The sequence below is a fragment of the Protopterus annectens genome, chromosome 8.part0 (genome assembly GCF_019279795.1).
Source record: "Protopterus annectens isolate FY-2018-M chromosome 8.part0, PAN1.0, whole genome shotgun sequence".
In the NCBI taxonomy this organism is placed as follows: Eukaryota; Metazoa; Chordata; order Ceratodontiformes; family Protopteridae; genus Protopterus; species Protopterus annectens.
The window spans coordinates 395693271-395715047 of NC_056741.1; the positions used below are offsets into that span (position 1 = coordinate 395693271).

General features: G+C 37.1%; 1 protein-coding gene across 2 annotated transcripts in view; it reads left to right on the plus strand.

Moving 5' to 3' along the window:
* The window catches only part of LOC122808830 (nuclear receptor subfamily 2 group F member 5-like), a 241448-nt gene that overhangs the window by 202669 nt on the left and 17002 nt on the right, over positions 1-21777 (plus strand). For both annotated transcript variants that reach the window (XM_044079908.1, XM_044079909.1), the window contains exon 2: positions 8017-8544. In XM_044079908.1, the coding sequence (XP_043935843.1) occupies positions 8017-8544 (528 nt within the window). The remainder of the gene's footprint in view (positions 1-8016; positions 8545-21777) is intronic.

Consider the following 21777-nt stretch of genomic DNA (forward strand, 5'->3'; position numbering starts at 1 on the left):
AAAAAAACAAAAAAAAAACAAAAAACAAAAAACAGGATCCTTTACTCTAAGTTGTGCATGTGATTTTCATCAGCAGAATGCCATTAGTGGGTCTAAAAACTGTTCCATCATTTGTTTCATGATTACAACTTAACTGATGTACAACATGATATAATTTCCCTGGGATTTTAGGCTAAGTTCCTTAGGTGTTTGGAGAAGGGAAGTAAAAAGGAAAGGGAGGAACTGTAAGGATTGTAATGACATATGTAATTAAAGGCCTGCAGGGAGCATTGCCTAAGGTAATGTCAGTACGCCTATCACTATCACTGCATGGGGCCACGAGTGTCAAATTTAGTCCATCAAAGATTAAAATTAGGACATCATTTGGTGTAATGAGATGTGCCCTTTGCCCTAATACCCTACCAACCTCCCATATGGTACTCTGCATGATTGCTGGCAACTTGGATTCAAGAGATGCCATCACCCTGCTTGTTGAAACAGCTACCAAAAGTGTGCTATTTCTGAGGGCTATTAAGACCTCTTGTCTTCACTGTAATAGGTTCATAGGTTGGTACTAGGCTATTGGCCCTAGGGCCTATACAAGCCTAGCCATAACAATTCCATGGCTATTTCTTCCCACAGTATTTACTTCCCTAAACCCCTGTCTAGCAGGGCAACTGACGTGATCCCTGGGGTGAATTTCCTATCTCCCATCCAATCATCAAGGTTCCTTTCGAAGAGAGCCAAAGAGGTGCTCTGCTTGACATGTATGGGCAGTCTATTCCAGAGTCTGAGGAGTCTCTGGGTCAGGAACCTATCCCTCCAACATGTTTTGTTTATTGTGATGACAAGGTTTAGATCCCTGGAGCGTGTGGCTCTGAGGGATTGGGATTTCTTTAAGTGTAGCATGTCCAACAACTCTGGGTTTGACATGACCTTGTATGTTAAACAGAGATTGCCTCTGAGTAGCTGATATGCGACAGAGTATAGGTGGAGTTTTTTTAGATGGTCAGCATAGGGCATCTGCTTTAGGCCTGTGATTCATTTAGTGAGATATTTCTGTGGCCTTTCCAGTTGTTGCAGATGTCTTCAAAAGTACATACCAAACAGGCCATTGTATTCTATAATGGGTCTAATGAGGGGATGACTACAGTGGGACAATGACCTCCTTTTTTCTGGATGAAAAGCCCTTAGTGATGAGGGGTGCCACATAGAAGGATTTCCTGACTGTTGTGGCAATGTGGTTATCGAAGGTGAGACCACTGTCCACCTGTGTCCCTAATGCAATTAACTGTTCTGTACCTCTACTAGTTACTATAGCTGTTAACGTATGAAAAGGAAAATGAGTAAAAAAGCATTAAATGACCTCAGTGTCATGACTTCTCTGACATAACTCGATTCCCTTCCTAACATCTCTAGCTAAGTTTTACTCAACTACTTCTTTTAAATTCATTTATCCAGTAATGACTGCAACAAATCTTGCATTGTATACGTGGTATTTCCTGTTATTATATTTATTGTAATGTATTTCATCTTTTCTTATAAATCTTGTATAATCTTTTTCTGTGTTGTTACATTGTGTTGTGCTATATTTTCTTCTGGACTAAGCCTGAAATAGGTTCACTTGGATCAATGCTGTACCCCAGAAAACAATTTAAATAAGTAAGTAAAAACTAAAAGAAAAGGAAAGAATATAGTCTGCACATTATTGCCTCCAGTCTTTAACTGCAATAGCTAAAATGATAATTCAACTGTGATAGCAGTTTCTGTGTGGTAATTTCATAAGTGCAAAAATGACAAACATTGCTACAAGAGCAACTAAGCTGTACACTGTTAAGTAACATTAAAAAAGTAAAATGGTTATCATAGATAACACTAATTTGAACCAGATTACTGCTGAACTTAATAAATAAAGCAATTATACTTGACAATAAATGAAAGCATAAAAACACACATAGAAAAGAAAGGAGATCATGTAATTTATAATTTTAACAGTCCGCAAGCTCCCTTGTTGATGTTAGGTCCATTCAGTTTAGGCAACCAACCAGTTCATAACTGAATGTCAGTGACCCATGTATGTTCCCTAAATGTAAAATACAATAAAAAATTTAAAAAAAGAGGAAAAAGGCTGTCTGGGAATCTGGGACAACCACTTTAAGTAGCGATGGGAGAGAGAGAAATGCCTTGGAGCATACCTGGAAATATACAAAAATGTATTTTCCCTGTACCCGATGAAGAACCCATTACACCAAAACTTATATTCTGTGTCTTACTTAAGCACGATGCATTTAATCAGCAAAATATATTAGTCTGCAAGATGATAATTTCCACGAACCATTTTTGTTCAAGTTTTGTTCTTTAGATTTTTTTTTCTTATCCAGCTTTGTATAAAAAGAATTAGCATGTTGCCTTTGTTGCTAATACCATTTATGTTTCTTATACTCACTGGGTGCTCTGTTTCATTAAGATAACACATGCTGGAAGGATGTGTGGGTTTAGTCTAGTCACAGGAGGTCTGATACCTGTTCATTAAAATGCTTGCCACCTAGCAGTTTTGCTTATGTGTCTGAATGCCTCTGTATGTCAATGAGCAGCAGAACATCTTGCTTTATAAACATATATGCTGCATCTGGGCTGTGGTTTTCTGTCAGAGCCTGTATATCTTGCATCCAGCGGCCAAACAGCCCCCATATTATGAGTGATCCCTGCATGTACTGCTTGAGTGCAAAAGAGTTTTAGAATAAACATATGAGTACAGGGACTTGCCCTGAGTGACAATCCTGTGTATTCCATGACAAGGAGAAACATCTCACTTAGTTGGTTTGTGGATATGAATTTACAAATAAAACTAAGAATTTTTCTTTACGTAAGTTAAATCCTTTCTGTTAAACCCTACCACCCCCCCATGACTGTAGCAAAGCTATACTGGCTTCTGTCTTGTTACCCAACATCTTGCTGTACTTGACAGTTGGGTCCTGATTTATTCTTTCCATAAAATTATTTGAGGTAGAAATGCATATGTAACACAGCAGTGCAAATATGAGCATATTTCAGAAGTATGTCATCTCACATTTCTCTAACCACTCACCAATGTTCACCTATCTTCCATTACAGTCTGCTGCATCTAGCCTGGCCTATTTTGCTAGGTCTAAGGTATATCTGTGAACTGCAGATTTTCAGAAAAACTTTAAAAAAAAATTCCACTACAAAATTGGACAGAGCACCTTCAAAAGCTTATTGAAGTCAATGGCATTTAGCTGCTGAGGCCAGGGTTCTGTGCTACTTGCAAATCCCTGATGCCAAGGTACTTGGCATCTTATGGTATAGCATAATACATTGCTTATTAAAAAGAGAAAGAGGGATTGAGAGACAGAAAGAGAGAGGACATATTCATATATAATTGTGTGTGTGTGTGTGTGTGTGTGTGTGTGTGTGTGTGTGTGTGTGTGTGTGTGTGTGTGTGCCTTTACACGTCTCTTAAAATCTCTTTCTCTCTTTCTCTGTCAGGAGAAAGGTATTTCCCTGGGGCTGCATGCAGTTATTCAATTGACCTTTGACTTTCTTTCATTCCTTAAGTCCAGCAGATGTTCATTCTTCTTTTGAACAACACAAATGATGTAGCTGACCACAGTTGTGACCTAAGGGTAACAGGGAATATAAAAATGTTTGTGCTGTTGTCCAGAATGGCATCGCCTTTCAGTCCTATAGTAATAATAATTTAACTTTTAAAATATGTTTAGTAAGACAGAATGTCAAAAAAGTTCAGCACTGTGTCTAAAAATCTGGAATACAGTTTTATAGCAGGTTTTTTTTATACCTATTGAGTAATTTGAAACTGTTTTTTTGATTTGGCCACTCATATCATACCTAATGTAATGTTCCTGGTATTACATTCAGCCATAGGTGGATTGAGAAGGGGATGTAGAAATGCGGAATTGAGCTTCAAGCATTGTTATATATGCTGTGGTACACATGGGGAATGTCTTGTGATGCCAGACATCACACTCATCACAGCATATAAGGTCAGTTAACTCCAGCCCTTTCTTCTAATGACAAACCTTAACAGGAATATGTCTAGCAATTATATCATGCCACCATCACCCCACGTCACAGAAAAAAGTTTTCATCCCACTTTTCTGGAATGGGAAAGAGAACAAAAAGTTGCTCTATCCCACCACACTTTCTTCATCCCCTCCACCATCCAAACTGATAATCAGTCTCAGGTGGTCTGCGTCACAATCAACGCTCTGTCCCTCTATGCCATATAGTCGGGGCAAACTCAGAAGTTTTCAACATGCATGGAATTCTGATAATTACAAATGGCTTGCCACTTACCAGAGGAAAGGTACTTAACTGTGCTCATATGGATCAGAGCTACAACTATACATAAAAGTGTAAGGAGCTTGAATAAGAAACTTAGAGCCACTGATTTGTATAGATTTATTCAACATTGTGATACAGTAGCTGGAAATTATAAAACTATGATATGACAAATTCTTTACCAGTCACAGGTTCTTGTAACTGAGAAAATAAAGCATAAAAAGTTGGGCTGCAGGTAAAGTGGGGGTTTGGTCTGAAGGGATGATTATATAACTTTAATAAACTGGTACTTACAGTAAAAATGAGAGATGGTGGTTGAAATAACTATTGGAAGAAAGTTACTTACATTTGCCTAGAAGGGATACATTCATAAGTATGGGATAATTTTACAGTCTCTGCCATTCACCTAAATTATTTTGAGAATAGGACCATTACTCCAACTGTGCTACCATTAAAATAGTGAGCTCATATATCTAGATTCATATCTCCTACCAACCTTGTCTGCAAGCTACTTTTTTCATTTGTAAAGGGGGCAACAACACCCTTAGTCCCTAGCTAGCTCTTTCTAAAGTATTAAGGAGTTAAGGGGGTACCTGTTCCTCTATATACTGGCATCAATGGAAAATACAGTTTGTAGAGATAGTTCTGGTGGTGTGTCACATGTACATGTTAAGTTTTGGACTCTCAGGGTGGATAGGCATAGTAAAATACCTGTGTATGTACCAGATGAGAATGGCTACAATAGGGTCAGTATACTAACAGGAAGGCTTACAAGGGTATGTGCTTGGTGTCTGGAATACTGATGACAGGTGGTCATCTTAGCATGTAACTGACCAGGTAGACAGCATGTGTAAGGTAACAATACAGCATTATTTCTAGTAGATGGCACTGCTGACCACAAGTTATACAAGGTGGAGCAACGTGACGTGCAGATGGCCTGCTTGCACAATGGATATATATGAATGTAGGGAACAGTTTTGCATACTTTAAATCACACTGCTGCAAATCATAGCTATGTCTGCAGTTGCTATTTAAGATGCACTCCATCTGCTTTTCCATTCTGACCTGGATTTATTCAGCTTTTAAAACATCAGCTACAAATATGATTGTATGCATATGGCAGCAGCAATACACTGCTGTGATTTTAGTATTCCAACTCGGGACTAAAATGGTAGTAACCTACCAGCATGATACCAAAGAAAATGTAGTTAGTAACTTACAGAGTAATTTAATTATTTGGCATTTGGTATATTACTGAGGCAAGCCTAGAGAGAAAAACTTTGTGTTTTACTGGGCAACCAGATGCGTGTGCCCTACAATACTATATGTTAACTGATCATAGCAGCTACATTCTGCAGTCATTATTAATCCACTGCAAAGAAACATGTGCCAGCAAGTAGAGAGCACCCTGGATGATGTACTGTGCCCCCCCCAAAACAGCAAGCATCCATTATGGATGCAGAAAATTGTGATTAGGAGATCACAAATTGATATTTATTTAAGGTTAGCATTTTATGCCTATTATATCCTTCTAGTTAATATAATTATCACGTAGGTTGTTATTATTCAGAGAAAAGGAAATTATCACCTGCAGGGATAAGCCAATGAACTACATGTTTACATGTATGCAGGTACACAATATAGCACTCCTGACAGGCATCAGCTTTTAAACCAGTCAGTAAAGCTACAGTAACAGAGGCGTGTCATATAGAAAGTCAAAAATGAGAGTTTCTGGGTGCATGCATTTCTCCTGCTTGAAGACTAATTAGTCAATGGACAACAGTGCTTTCCATGCTATTTGACTATTAACTGCTTGCAGGGACCAACAACTATTAAAAAAAATATTCAAGGTGACCATACCTCTCAACCTTTCTTCTACAAACTGTGTGAATTCATGTGTCACAAATGAGCAGAATGTGTGATACATATCAAACTTCAAACTATAAATTAAAAAAATATATACAAGCAAATCACTATAGTTTGCAGTGTTTGTCAATTGTAAAGCATCATTAATTATTGTAAACGTTTCCTTTAAATTATAATTTTACATTGTAAAATCATCTTCTTCAAGCAGTGTACAGATCATCTAATTCCATCTTCTCTTGTGTGCTTTAATTGCAAACAGCTGCACAAAACTACCTCAACCAAGCAAATATGAAAAAAAAAACTAAGAAACCAGTAGTGACCTGGTCAGAAAAGCTCAATACATTTTGTATAGTGGAGTTGTATGTTCTGCATGTTTTATTTATTTATGTTTTTGTCAGTTGTAAAGCATCATTAATTATTGTAAAGGTTTCCTTTAAATTATAATTTTTCATTGTAAAATCATCTTCTTCGAGCAGTAAACAATTCAGCTAATTTCATCTTCTCTTGTGTGTTTTAATCACAAACTGCTGTATAGAACTACCTTAACCAATCAAGTCTGAAAGAAAAACTAAGAAACCAGTAGTGACCTGGGCAGAAAATCTGAATACATTTTGTGTGGTGGAGTTGTGTGTTGTACATGTTTTATTTTTTTTATTTCTCTTCTGTACTGTGACCCATATCATAACTTTATTTAGAGTAAACCTAGGTTTTGACTTGTTTAAAGCACTACAAGTGTGTTGCAATCCATTGTGACAGTTACAAAACTTTGTAATGAGAATCATTTTGTGACTATTTCTATAATCCTGCATTACTTTGGTTTCCTTTTTCTTGTCTTTTGCGTGCTTCCCTACTTCCATTTTCATTACCTACTTCTCCGTGGATGACCCTTCTGGCCTTCCTATTTGTTAGACATCTGTGTCCTACACAGTGTTATAAATGTTAGATGTGAATTTGTGGTCAGCCATAAAACATTAAATATTAAACTGCGCCATATAGATAATTAGCAGATATTCAGTTTATCATAATATCTTCAGTGTAGTGTGAGTGAAATATGGAGTTGTGAGTCCCCTGGTAATGAAATTCTGATCTGTATTTTTCTTTCAGTGAGTGACAGAGTTTATTTGTTGGCCATGGTCTCTGTGATGGGACAGTACTGGTCTACTGGAGATGGTTTCTGTAATGGAACATGGTTGGATTGTTGGTCATACTCTTTGTATTGGGAGTTATTGAATTTTCTCCAAGGCTCAGGATCTTCTGAAATTATTGTAATATAAATGGGTGCAACTCCTGCACATGGTCCCATGAACAATACCTTTTAAGTAAGGTAACTATGCACCCATTTGGGAGCACATTACCCCTTATAGAATCTACTATGCACCTACACAATCAAACTAATGTATATGTTGTGGATTTATTCACTTAGTATATTTTGTAAGAGCAGATTCAGCAACAAGCCTTTCATTTTTTTCCATTTTTAGGAAGCCTTTCACCATGACTTTGCATTAGCATAAATTGTACAGGAAAACTGAACATATATCTTGTTAGCAGGTAGGCAATGCTTAACAAATCTGTCTGACCTGCAGTTCAGAACAATCATGTTAGTCAGTACTGGTGCATGGATTCAAATAAAAGCAATGTAGAGAAAATAAACTTTATAAGTCATAATTAAGGAGCATGACAAACAACATAATTTAAGGGCACATTTGTATGAGCTGCTAGCCTAAAAGGAAAATAACAGTGTCATTTCTCTAGCATGAAAGAAAGAGTGATGCTTTAAGGAATGAAATAATAATTTATAAATCTACCGACAAATTCATGCTTTTGCACTAATTGCAGACATTTCTTTTACAGCTGTCCAGCGTGGCCGGATGCCCCATCCTCAGACTAGTCCTGTCCAGTACCCACTGACAAATGGTGATCCATACAATGGCCATTCATATTTAACAGGCTTTATTTCCCTGCTTCTCAGAGCTGAACCATATCCCACATCCCGCTATGGTGCTCAGTGTATGCAGCCAAACAACATAATGGGGATTGAGAACATTTGTGAGCTTGCTGCAAGACTTCTCTTCAGTGCCATTGAGTGGGCCAAGAACATCCCCTTCTTTCCTGACCTTCAGCTTTCAGATCAGGTCGCTCTTCTGCGCATGACATGGAGTGAGTTGTTTGTTCTCAACGCAGCACAAAGCGCCATGCCACTGCATGTGGCTCCATTGCTGGCAGCAGCTGGCCTGCATGCCTCACCCATGTCTGCTGAGAGGGTGGTGGCCTTCATGGACCACATCAGAATCTTCCAGGAGCAAGTAGAAAAACTAAAGGTGCTGCATGTAGACTCTGCAGAATATTCCTGTTTGAAAGCAATTGCTCTTTTCACATCAGGTAAGCTGAGGTTTTACAACCTGCATTTAGATGTAACTTTTAATGCATGCAAATTGTTACTAAAATGTAATGTGCTGAAGCAGCAGGTTATAGAGAATGCTGTAAAACAGATGACTGCATGCAATTCTTAGCATGCCATGGTGGGGTTATTTGGGTACTGGGCATAAAGTAAAGGTGAATGCGTCAGCGCAAGTGAGAAAACACAGACTAGTTTTTCCTTATACATAATCCTCATTATAAGTTGTTGAGGGGTGTCTCATGTGCCATTTATGAAGTGATGCTGCTGCTCTCAGTCATCAAGCTATAAAACTTGAAGAAAAGGGAATGCTTTGAAATGAAAAAAAAAAAAACATTTTTGTTGCAGTGAGGAAAGTTCAGATGAATGTTTACATTGTCATCCTGTAAGCTGGCATGCCCTGACTGCTCGATTTGTGGACAATCAACATTTATTTGTATTTGCTTTCCTTTATTTCTTGACCAAATAAGAAGAGCAATGTTTATGGACCTTTTTCAGCCATTACTCAGGCAAAAAGATCAGGGAAAAATGTAATGCATTTTGCTAGTGTATATAATCCAACATAGAAGAAAACATGCACAAAGCTGTTAGTGCAAAAGCTGTCCTTTACTAGCTATCCAATGCTTTGGGAACCACTCAGCTAATTCTGTGTTGGTACAATCAAATAAACAACTAGTTTGCCTGGATTTTTACAGGAAGAAAGGTCACTGCATCTACAACAGAACTGCATCATTTCTATCCTAATTCTTATGACATACAACCGAGAGTAGAAAAGGAACCGCTATTAATTTTAAAACAAAAGTCTTTACTATCTAAACACTTCTACAGTCGAAGCTAGTTTGCATGCCACAGCTAATCTGCTGCAGTTCCTTTAAACTATTTTATACATAGTGAAAAGCTACTGTATTGAATTATGTTCCTGTTTTATGTCAAAGCAGACTGATTTCCATGTACAATATTCAGTCAATCCTGAACTAACTTTTGCACAACATGTTTAAAACTGAATATATTTCAACATACTGTATGTTCTATTATTAAGTGACTGCTCTTACTATTTATTGTTCTGCGGCTCGACTGCAGTTTCTTTTCTGTATATTGGTCTATTACTCTTATTTTTTTCTGTAGCACATAGTATAGTGCACTCTTACTGCCATCCAACTTCTAGTAGGTGCACTATCACTGCTTTCTCCCTGTACCTCCTGTGGTCATACCATACTTCTGCATGCCTCCTTTTATCTTCCTCTTACATTTATCTTACCTCACTGTCCTTTCCCTGAAACTCACATCTTTTCCTCTCTCAACACCATTCTTATTCTCATTTCTCTTTTGTCCTTCCTGTCCTAACAGTACCTGTCCTAACAGTACCTGTCCTAACTTCGCCCTTCTATTACAGCATACCTTGTTATAACCATAGTAGTCTCTAACTTTATCTTCCTGCACATCTCAATTTTTATTTTTAGGTACTAAGCCCTTTTTCATTTTTGCACAAACCAGGCAGCACCCCGTTCCTTACCCAAGACCTCCAGCAGCTGTGATTTTGAGGACTCTTCACGCCCCAAGCTCCAATTAAAACTATATGAATGTTTCAGTTATAGCTGTGTTTCACCTGGTTTGCTACTGTTTTCCCCATAGTATATTACTGCACATCACTGGGTCTAGCTAGTTCCCCTCCCCTCACCTTTCATGTCTTACTCCTTTTTATCCTGCTGTATTATTTTTTTTTTCAAAGTTAATACTAGTGTACTAAGTAACATCGGTATATTAGAAGGTTCTCCATCCTGCTACAACAGCATTCATTCTCCTTGTTTCCTTAGATACTATGTCCAGATCCAGCTGCACCCCCCTCCTTCCTGAGAGTTTCTGTCTTGTTTGTCCTTAGTCTATCAGGCTACTACCTTCAAACCCATTTAATTTTCTTATTTTTCTCCTCTCTTTCTCCAGGACTTGTGTCTAGTTATTGGTGTACAGACAGCCCCATGAAGCCCACCAAGCTGTACTGTATTCAAAATCCATTGGGCACACTGCCGTAGTCCCACAGTCTAGCTTCTCTTGTGACTAAATAGCAAACTACAGTACATATTTCAAAACAAACAGGCTTACTGATTGTTCTTGTGGCCTTTTCTAGCAGCTGCGACCAGGGTCTGCCCCGGTCTGTTTGCCCTCACTATACTCGGGCTCACTCCACTCCCCTACCCTACCCCCCAAATCTCACCCACCACAACACACCTAGATTTAAACTGCAGTAAACCACATCCCTTTTTTCCCATCAACCAATCATAAAGCAAAAAATAAAACCCATGCACTTACATCCAAATTACCTAGTTAGACATTCATTATCTTACCAATTAGTCCACATCACCACTAAATTGTCTACTTAAGTGAAACGTTCAACTTCCACACAAATAAAACCTGACACCAACAACCCACCACGTATTATAATTAACATATTTCTTATACACACACTTCTGCTCAGCCTACTCACCTCAACCTAACCTAGTTACTTCCTACCATAATCTTCTACTAAACTTACCTACCCCACTACAAGCAACATCCTTACCAACATCATTATATCACTACAACTTTTCAATAATTCCAGTACAGAACTTTTTGCTTTTAAATATCCCTACACACAAACAGCTCCTCAGCTACAATGCAAATATGCCAGACTACAACCCAAACTGTCTTACCTATTTCTATTCAATGTATCACTGCTTAGCTTAAGTGGTGATATACATGCAAACACTGGTCCAAAAATCTAAAACCTAAGCCTCCACTCTCACAGTAACCCTGTCCATAAAACTTCTTCAATCACAAACATGACATCTCAGATGTCCTAGTCATAAACATGAACCTTTAGAAGTATTTAGAAATAGAACCATTAGAATTATTATTAATGAAAGACATGAGTTTTATACCACCATATTGTTATATTTCCCTAACATCATAGTTCTAACTGAAACCTGGTTAAAAAAAATCATACTAAAGATGCTGAAATCCTTAACACTGGTTATAAAATTCACAGACTTGACAGGCTGCACAAACATGGCCGAGGCATAGTCATGATCTATAAGGATACCCTTATCCTAGAACATTAAGATAGCAGCCCTCCAGAAGCTATCAACTCTGAAATACTGGTTACACACCTCCAACTAAACACTAGAAAGAGCATTATCATTATTGTAGTTTATATTCCTCCAGATACAATACCCCCATAATTGAAAACCTTCTTTGCTGGGTAGCCTGCACATATAACCAAGAAACAATAATCTTAGGGGATTTTAACCTGGACTGGTCCACCTGTACCTCTAACAATACAAGCAGCTTTATCAACCTCTTTGGGTTCTCACAATTAATCTGCTTTCCAACCAGAATAAACAAACAGAATAACAAACAATACATACTAGAGTGGACACTTACCAACTGGCCATCTGTATGTCACTACTTTTCTGCCTCCCAGACTCTCTTAGTGACACATACCTAGCTATCTTCTCAGACAGAAAGCATACCCAACCAAAGACACTGTATATATATATATATATATATATATATATATATATATATATATATATATATATATATCCACAGAAAAAGAGACTTCTCCATTGAAATCTTCAACTTACTACTAAAGCAATGTAACTGGATACCACTAAAACACCTATAGTTAGACAATGCTGTGCGGTACTTTAATAATGCATCCCTCAAAATTCTTAATTCTCTGTCCTCACTTAGAAAAATGTGCACCAAAGCAAAACCAAGTCCATGGCTAACATTACATACTAAACAGATCATGAAAGACAGAGATGGAGCCTGGTCTCACTATCAATCTAGCAAAAGCCAAACTTGCCTCCAAAATTACCACCAATTAAGAAATTTAGCTAAGAAATACATCTAAAATGACAAAAAGTCCTATTGCACATTATGCCAATAAAAACATCAAAGTAACCCGTAGAAATTCTGGCTTGCCATAAAACAACTGTTAAATCCAGGACAAACCACTACTCCTAACCCTAGCCTCCCTGATACCACTGAGAAGACAGCAACCCAATTTAATTCACATTTCATTAACTCTATACTATCCCTAGTAAAAAAATGATAGCAAGACTCCACTAACTACCGCCAATAATTCTGCCACACACCCCAATTCTTTTCCTATCAAACCTATTCAGACCAGCTTCATAAAGAAAGTCCTAAAACAATTAAAACCTACATCACTTGCAGCAGACTTACTTCCCAATGAATTTTTCAAAATAGCAGCAGACACAATATCATATCCAGTCTCCCTTCTCATTAACTGTTCCCTCTTTGAAAAGTAGGTCCCAAAACTTTGGAAAATCACCCAAGCTGCAGCCAAATGCCATTCTCCCTCTCCTAGCTAAAATTCTAGAAAAATGCATTCATTCTCAACTCCTACCCTGTTTGCTACACAGCAATCTTCCCTCCAGCTCTCAACATAGATTTAAGGCAAATCACAGCACCACAACAGCCCTTTTAACCTTCACAAATATAGTCATCCAGCACAAGAACAATGGTAAATTCATATCCTCCATTTTCCTCAATATGTCAAAGGCTTTTGACACAGTTTCCCATCAAAAACTGCTAGATTAACTATCCACCATACATCTATCCTAATAAGCCATCTCATGGTACCACAGCTACTTGTTAAAATGCCAAACAAGCAGTCAAGTGGAAAACTGAGATCTTATCACTGTTGCCTGTCATAGTAGGCATCGCAAACGGCTCAGATCTTGGGCTAATACTTTACACCATCTTCACAAACAAATTTAGTTCTGCATCCCAACTAGCAATAATTGTACAATATGCAGATGATTCATCACTCATCAGCATGGCCCCCTCACTCTCAGACCTCCTGGACAGAACTCAAAAAGCCTTCACAGACATAGAACAGTATCTTAATGAATACCAACTCATACTAAACCTAAACAAGACAAAACTAATGCTTTTCTCAAACTCCACAACTCCTGAGCCTCCTTTCTCTTTTTTCATCTGTTAATCTAACAATACCAAAATTGAGCCTGTTGATGATACCAAGCTACTAGGAGTCACAATTGACAGCTCACTAAAATATGACAAACATATAGCCTTTTCCATTACAAAGGTCCACACCAAGCTTGGATCACTATACAGAGCCAAACCTTTCCTCACTCACACCTCCAGATAGTCTGTAACCAGAACACATCTGCTATCCACTCTACTGCATGCTTCTCCTATTTTCACAAATCTTAGAGTATCAGACCTAACCAAATTAGAAGCCTGTTACCATAATATAGCTACATTTGCTGCTAATCTCCCTAATTGAACACACCACTGTTTATAGCTCTCCAAAAACTAAAATGGATTGCAGTATCAAATCTGGTAGCACTCAACCAACTTACAATTGCCCACACCATTAAACACCATCCTGATAACTAACCTGCCCTTCAAAAAGTAGTGGAACCTTACTTGGCCAGTTGAACCCTACAATCATCCAACAAGCTTTTACTAAAAGTCATTAAAGACAACAATAGTTTCGGAGACTCTCTGTTTGCTAACCAAATAGAAAAAAACTGTAATTCCATTCCCCAGCATATACCCAAGACTACTGACTCTTCTAAATTCAAACTTCTTCTCAAAGATCATCTAAACAACGAGTGGCTATGCCCCTGTACTACTCCAGGATGATCTAGACTTTACCATCTACCCTCTTCTCATTTTTCTTTTATGCATCATTCAAACTGGTTTCCAGTTGCTGGATGCTGTCTCCTGTCCAACTTACCTCAGTGTATGTCTGTCTCCTACAATGACTATAACTAATATCACACTTGTCTGACTGACATATGTAATCTCCAGTTCTACTTCTTCATTCAAGTGTTGTATATATAATGAAGCAGAATAAGCTATGTTGCAATCTATGTTTGTATTTGTACAATCTCTGTTGTGTGCTGAAATAGTTTTAAGCTATGTTGTTACCTATCTTGTTATGTAAATATTATTTCTACTTGTGACTTTTGTTAACTGTATGGAGCTTTTCTCCCCAGGCCTCCACTGAAAAGGGAACTCTGCCCAGTCAGACTTTTCCGGTAAACAAATGTAACATAAAATAAAATAAATAAATAAATAAAATAAAATACTGTCAAGAGAATCTGATTTAGTTCAGTGAGAATATAACCTTAAAATACTTATTTTGTTACAAAGTCCTTTCATATCTCAAACGTACTGCCCTTAAGAAGCACCAATGCTTGAAACATGCATTTATACCATTACACTTCAAATTAAATATTAAAATTTTACATAATTATAATGAATTACATATTAATTATCTTAATAATTACATAGTTAAGGATTCAAATGAACCATAAATATGTAAAACCCCAAAGAGTAGAGTTTCAGTGCAGGTACTTTTTGTGTACATATTTTTTTTAATTTCTATTAAAGATACATTCAGGAAAAAGTAGCAAATACCGATGTGTATGCAAAATGAAGAGTAATAATATAAAATGATAAGAATAGTTATAAATCTAACCAGAGCAGGAGGAAAGGATGACAAAAAAAAAAAAAAAAAAAACAATGGGGTATAAAAGTGGGATATACAAATATTACTTTACTTACTCTGTTCAATTTCTATGAAACAATCACCACTATCAAACATTATCAAAAAGTTATATAATGTCTCATCAGTCTTGTGAGGAGCTAGCCTATCAAAGAGATATTATGCAACATTTTGTTGTTGTAACATCTAAATAGATATGCTTTAGTTTTATGGTCAAATTCATTTATGTTATCTAACTGAAGCAAAATGTGGACCTTCATATTTAAATTCCAAACATGATGCAATAGTTTAATTGCCTTTGCTCACCATTTATTAAGGTGATTGCATCCCACTAACAATAAAAAAACAAAAAAAAATGGAAAGCCCACATGTAGAATGCCTCCATGAACTATTGATTTTCTATACCATCATACATAACCTCAATGGTGAATAATGTACTACATAAAAACCTTTAAGTGAATTGAAGAATTGTGAAGAGTGATCTAATAAATACATTTTTAAGTGAAATCAGCCAGATTTTTTATAGGAATAGCTTGAATTAATAATGTTACCTAGCTGCAGTAAGTGGATGGCATACAATAAAGACGATATCCCAAATGTAAAGAGAAGGAGCTAAACCATGAAATCATTTTTTGGGTACAACCACATATGAAAGAGGTGAACCATCACATCTGGAAATGCAACAATAATGCTCCAGTTGGTCTAAAAGAATAGAATGATCCAAATAAAAAAAAAAAAGGTCAAATGTTGACAAGAGATCAAGAAGGATCAAAACTGAACAGTAATACTAATGTCTCACAACTATGAAATCATTAATGAAGTACCAGCGATGTGTCAAGCCCTAAAACCCATCTGAAATAGGTCCCCTACGCCATGACTGGTCAAGTAATTCTCCAGCTAAAGGTACATAACAGCACATGATTTCTATTGATAACAGTTTCAAAATTCTATAAACTACTGATAACACTTTTTATAAATAAATCCAAAAGGTAAATACATTGTTCAACCACAACCACAAAAAGTATATAAAACACTGCAAGCAGCAAAAACCACCAGCCAACCTTGGAGAAAAATATTTAATTTTCAATATTTAAAGTGTAGATTGAGCGCTTTCATCCCCATATACCTGGGATTTCATCAGAATCAGAGTTAAAACTACCAGCTCATTTAAATACTAAACGATTGGTGACATCACACCAATGTGTAAAAACTTTAAAGGTACCATCCCTCATAAATACAAAATGTGTATATCACATACATAAACTAACAAAACAGTATAACACAACACCGCGAAAAGCAATGTACATTGTAAAATTTTCAAAATTTTTAAAAAAATTAAAAAATAATTATTAAAAAAAAATCTTTAAAATCACTTAGTGTGAACCTTAAAAGGAGCAAATAGGACACAGTCTCCTTAAGTGGTGACTTTTCTACTTAATATGGGTTTGAGGGAAATCATTTCATTTAATCATGGTGTTTGTATGGCTTGCAATAATATTTGCCATTTAATCTGTCTTTCCTCAATAAAACTCCTATAGTCTCCCCTCCCCCAGTGTTTGGGATAACATGCTCTAATATACCAAAAGAAAAAATTAGTAAAACAGATACATGTTATAGAATGTTTATATAATGTATTATTCATATTTTTTGTAGAAATCTGATACTGGTGTTCATACATCCTGTCCCTTAACCATCTCTCAGTTTTTCCAATATAATATGCTGGGCAGGATTTACAAATAGCAAGATAAATAACCCATAGTTGTCTGACAATTTCCTCTAACAAAACTCACTTTAGACTTTAACAAATTCTCCAAAATTAATGTCTTTTTATCGTAAATGTATTTACATTGTGAGCACATATCACATCTGGAAGTGCCAGATTTGTCTGAATTCCAACTTTGTGAGGATTGTTCTATACTTTTCTTAAGGTTAATATTTGTTTTAAACACAAAAGTGGGCTTAGCACCTACCACTGACCATAATGTGAGGTTACTTTTCAAAATAGCCCAATTATTTTCAATAACTTTCCTGACTTGGTGGGCCCTTCCCCAGTATGGAATAACCATAGCTCTCTCAAAGTTTTTTTCTTCAACTAATACTTCTCTTTCTTGTGATGCACTACCTAGTAGAGGCTTATATTTTCTACTCCATTCATTTTTGACATATTCCAAGTTATCTTCAACTAAGTTAACAGGGTAACCTCTCTCATAAAACATCTTGGCTACCTTTTGCAATTCCTCTCAATGTCACCTGCTATCAATGTCATTCAGGCAACCCACACAAGTTGCCCTTTGACAATACTTTTCTTCTGGTGGTGGTAGTGACTACTAGAGTACTCTAAGTAGGAGTTGCTGAATGTGGGTTTTCTATAAACATTGGATTTGAACCCGTTGTCTGTTTTTTGAATGTAGGTGTCTAAATAATTGATACCCTTGGAATTACTGGTACAGGTAAATCTCAAAAAAATAGTCGTTCCACTCAAGTAATCAATTAATTTCTTAATTTTAGCCTCTGTGCCTGTCCAAAGATTAAAGATATCATCCAAAAACTGAATGTACATCTTCACATACTTAAATAACTCACTCCTCAAAACCTTATTGTATTCCCATTCTAATAACACCAGGTTTGCGTAAATGGGAGCACAAGGCCTCCATAGCTACGCTTTTGTTCTGTTTGAAGTACTCAGTATCAAAATATATATAATTAGGGGGCAGAGCAAAGATGGCCGACTGATAGCAGCAGTTTTTTAGAGCTCCATGAAACTAGTATAAAAAACAGGAAATAACTTATTTTATTTTAGCAAAAATACTTAGAATTGATAGATGAAAGTATAAACTATATTATTAGTAACTTTGGTGAACTTAGGAAAGTTTTTTCCTGCCAAATTATAAAGGAAAATATATCAGTTGTTGAGATGAGTACTTCGAAGACTTCTCATTCTGACATGGCTTTAAAAAAAGAAATACAGCTTGTGATATCTGCTGTATAAGAACTCTCACTAAAAATGGATGATTTTAAGGAGAATTTACAAAACCTCAAGGAAAATTGTCAGAAACAAAGATTGTCTCAGGGAACTTACACAGCAGCATCAATACAGAACAACACACTTAAAAGCATCCCTAAATGATCTTGATGGAAGACTGAATGAAGAAGAAAGCCAGAAAGATTTTCTCATCAAACAAAACATTTGGCTTTTCAATAAAGTGGATGACCTGGAAAACAGGGAGAGAAGGTCAAATATAAGGATTTTTGGCATCTCTGAGAGAGCTGAGGGTGAATATATCATTTCTTTCCTGAATACCTGGATTCCAGAGATTTTAAATTTAAAGGAGGGTCTGTCCTTTGGTATTGAAAGGGCTCATAGAGCTTTAGGAAAGCCAGTGTCAACATCCTCCTCTACTCCTCCCAGATCAATAGTCATAAAGTTTCTATTTTATTTGGACAAGGAGTTGGTCCTAAAATCTGCCTGAAGGAAAAGTCCATTAAAATGTAATCAAAACCCAATTAGGTCTGATAATGACTATTCTACCAGGGTTTTGGAACAGTGGAAAAAAGCTTGGTCATTAATAAAACTGTTAAAGCAGAATAACATCAAAACTCATCTTGTCTTTCCTGCCAGAATAAAAATGCTATATCAGAATGAAATGAGGTCATTTAATGCCCTAGAGGAAGCCACTGCCTTTATTAAAAGCAATTACATTATTTCCTTACCTGAAGATATGGAATGGACATCTGCATCTCTGAAGAGAGTTACTGATAAATCTTCTTGGACTGATGTTAAAAAGAAAAAACAAAAAACTGAGTCAAAGATTGCTGCTCCCACTAAATCTCTCAAAGCATCTGCTGCAACTGGACTTTAATTTAATTTGTTTTATACTTGCTAAATCTTCAAGTAAAGTATGTCATGACAATATTTTTCTTACTGCTTTTCTTTCTCTTTTTGCTTTTTCATTTCTATGCTTTTTTGTTCATATACAAATTAAATAACTGTTTATGCTTTTAGTATATTAGTATAATATTACTGGTTTATTGAGTAGTATAATTGAACAGTAAGCTTTCTTTGCTTTTATGACCTTAAGAGGACATGCTTTATTTCAAATAATATATAGTCCTTTGCCCTGCTAAATGTTATTCTGAGTTATTACACAGGCATAGTCACTACTTAGATTAATTTATCAAAACTGTTTTGGATACGTGGGATAACAGGGCGTATCTATGATTTAGTATAAATTAACTCGTTTTTTAATATTTATAACTTCTGATTGTTTCAGAATATATATTGGTACCTCTGTGAACAAAAAGCTGTTTGCCAACTTTTGACATAAATTGGGTCTCTCTGACAGTTATATCCTTGTATGTTTTATGGCACAAGGTTTTTAAATGGTTACAAGTTATGTTTCCTGTAGAGTTTAATGTTAAAGTGCTGTTTTCTCTCTCATTGGCATTGAATGTTATTTTACTGCTTGGAAGTATCTGACAGTTAAACTTTGTATTTGTTACTGTAAATAAGCAGACTTTGTGATACAGTTAAAGTGAGGTCAGGAAACTGTACTGTGTAGTGCGCTGGGAGGGAAAATGTCAGTTTGAAATTTAAGAAGCGAAAAAGAAGTTATGTCTTACCATAACGTTCCATCTGAGTCGTAGATCTTTATTCATTCTCTACAGTTAGGACCTTGGTTCAGTCCTCGGAACTGATACGGCTGTTTCTCAGCTCGCGCAAGGCAAAAACTCTCAGCTAAGAACCTACCCACAATACCCCTTCCTAGATACTCCAGATTGAGTTTGCCTGCCCTAGGTAAAGATGTAGCAATAGGAAAAGTAGGAGGCTCTGTCTGAGCAGATACCCTAACCAGGAGTACCTGAGGTCCACCAGGAGTCCAGGCAGGAGGAAGGAGGACAGGAAGCAAAGAATGAATAAAGATCTACAACTCAGATGGAATGTTATGGTAAGACATAACTTCTTTATCTGAAGTTGTAAATCTTTATTTATTCTTTACAGTTAGGACTGAGTCCCCAGCTACTTGAGTCCTGGGTGGCCCTAAGGAAGGATATTCCTGAGCACCATAGAACCAAAAGATGCTCATCTCTTGAAGGCCCAATACAATTTGTAATGAGATATGAAGGTATGAGGTCTTGCCCATGTGGCTGCTGTGCATATATCATCCATATAGGCTCTGGAATGAAAAGCTACAGAGGTAGCCATAGATCTGGTAGATAAGGGTAGCTTATTCTGTTGGTAGATAAAGGTAATGATGTTTCTAAGCCAAGAGGATAAAGTCACTTTGGAAACAGGTTTTCCCAATCTGGGTTCTGCAAAGGCCACAGACAATTGGTCTGTTTTCCTGAAAAATGTAATCCTGTCCAAATAACAACGAAGCTGTCAGTGCACATCAAGGGTGTGCAAAAGGTACTCCCCTCTATTAGAATGCCTTGGGAAGAAAACCGGCAGGTCAATAGATTGATTAATGGAAAAAACAGAAATGACCTTGGGCAAGAAGGAAGGGTCAGTACGAAAGGATACCCTATCCGTGTGGAAGATCAAGTAAGGACTCTTAACACTCAAGGCCTGCAGTTCAGATACTCTTCTCACTGAGGTGAGTGCTACTAGAAGTATGGTTTTCCAAGACAAAAATTTCAAATCACATGAATCAAAGGGTTGTAAGAGATTGAAGCACCAGAGTCAAGTCCCAGGGATCTAAGGGAGGCTTGACTGGAGGTTTAACATGTAATACTCCCTTCAAAAAAGTCTTGCATAGGCGGTGTGACATAATTGGAAGAATTTTAAACACCATTATGAAAATTGGTGATAGCTGCTAAATGTACAGTGATCATTGAAGCTGAGGCTCCTGCATGCAGGAGAGTAGTCAGGTATTGCAGAATCTTTTGAATAGGCATAGAGAAAGGGTCTAAGTTTTGGTCTTTGGCCAAAATAGAGAACCTAGTCCATTCACTAGAATAAACCTTTCTAGTGGAAGGTTTGTGTGAGGCCAGAAGAGTTTCACGAACAGGAGATGGGATGTCAGGCAGTCTGGCAATCACTGGAAGTAGAGGAACCAGGCTATGAGCTTAAGACTGTGCAGGTTCGGATGAATCAATCCTTGAGGATGGGATAACAGGTCCTGGGAATGATCCAGGATCAACGGGCTGTGAATCAGATGAGGCCATGGAAAAGGGAACCAGACTTAACGTGACCAGTAGGGAGCAATGAGGATCACTTTGCTTTTCAACCTCTGAGCTTTCTGTAGACATTTTGGAATGAGTGGAAATGGGGGAAAGGCATACAGAAGACCCGGGGGCCAATCGTGCATTAGAGCGTCCCTCGGTGGTTCCCCCTGAGGGGAAATCAAGGCAAAATAGCTCCTGCATTTGTAATTCAGGGGGGTAGCAAACAGGTCGCAGCAAGGCTTGCCCCAATGTTGGAAGATCTGAGCTGCTATTACAGGATTGAGGGACAATTCATGAGGCATCAGAATGTTCCTGCTCAGACTGTCAGCAATAAGGTTGGAACTCCCAGGAATGTGCATTGCTATAAGAAAGCGATTGGAAGCTATCGCCCAGTGCCAAATCCTCATGGCTTCCTGACACAGGGGGGTAAGATCTGGTTTTGCCTAGCTTGTTGATATACCAGATGACTGACATGTTGTCTGACTGAATTGCAATGGTCCCCGAA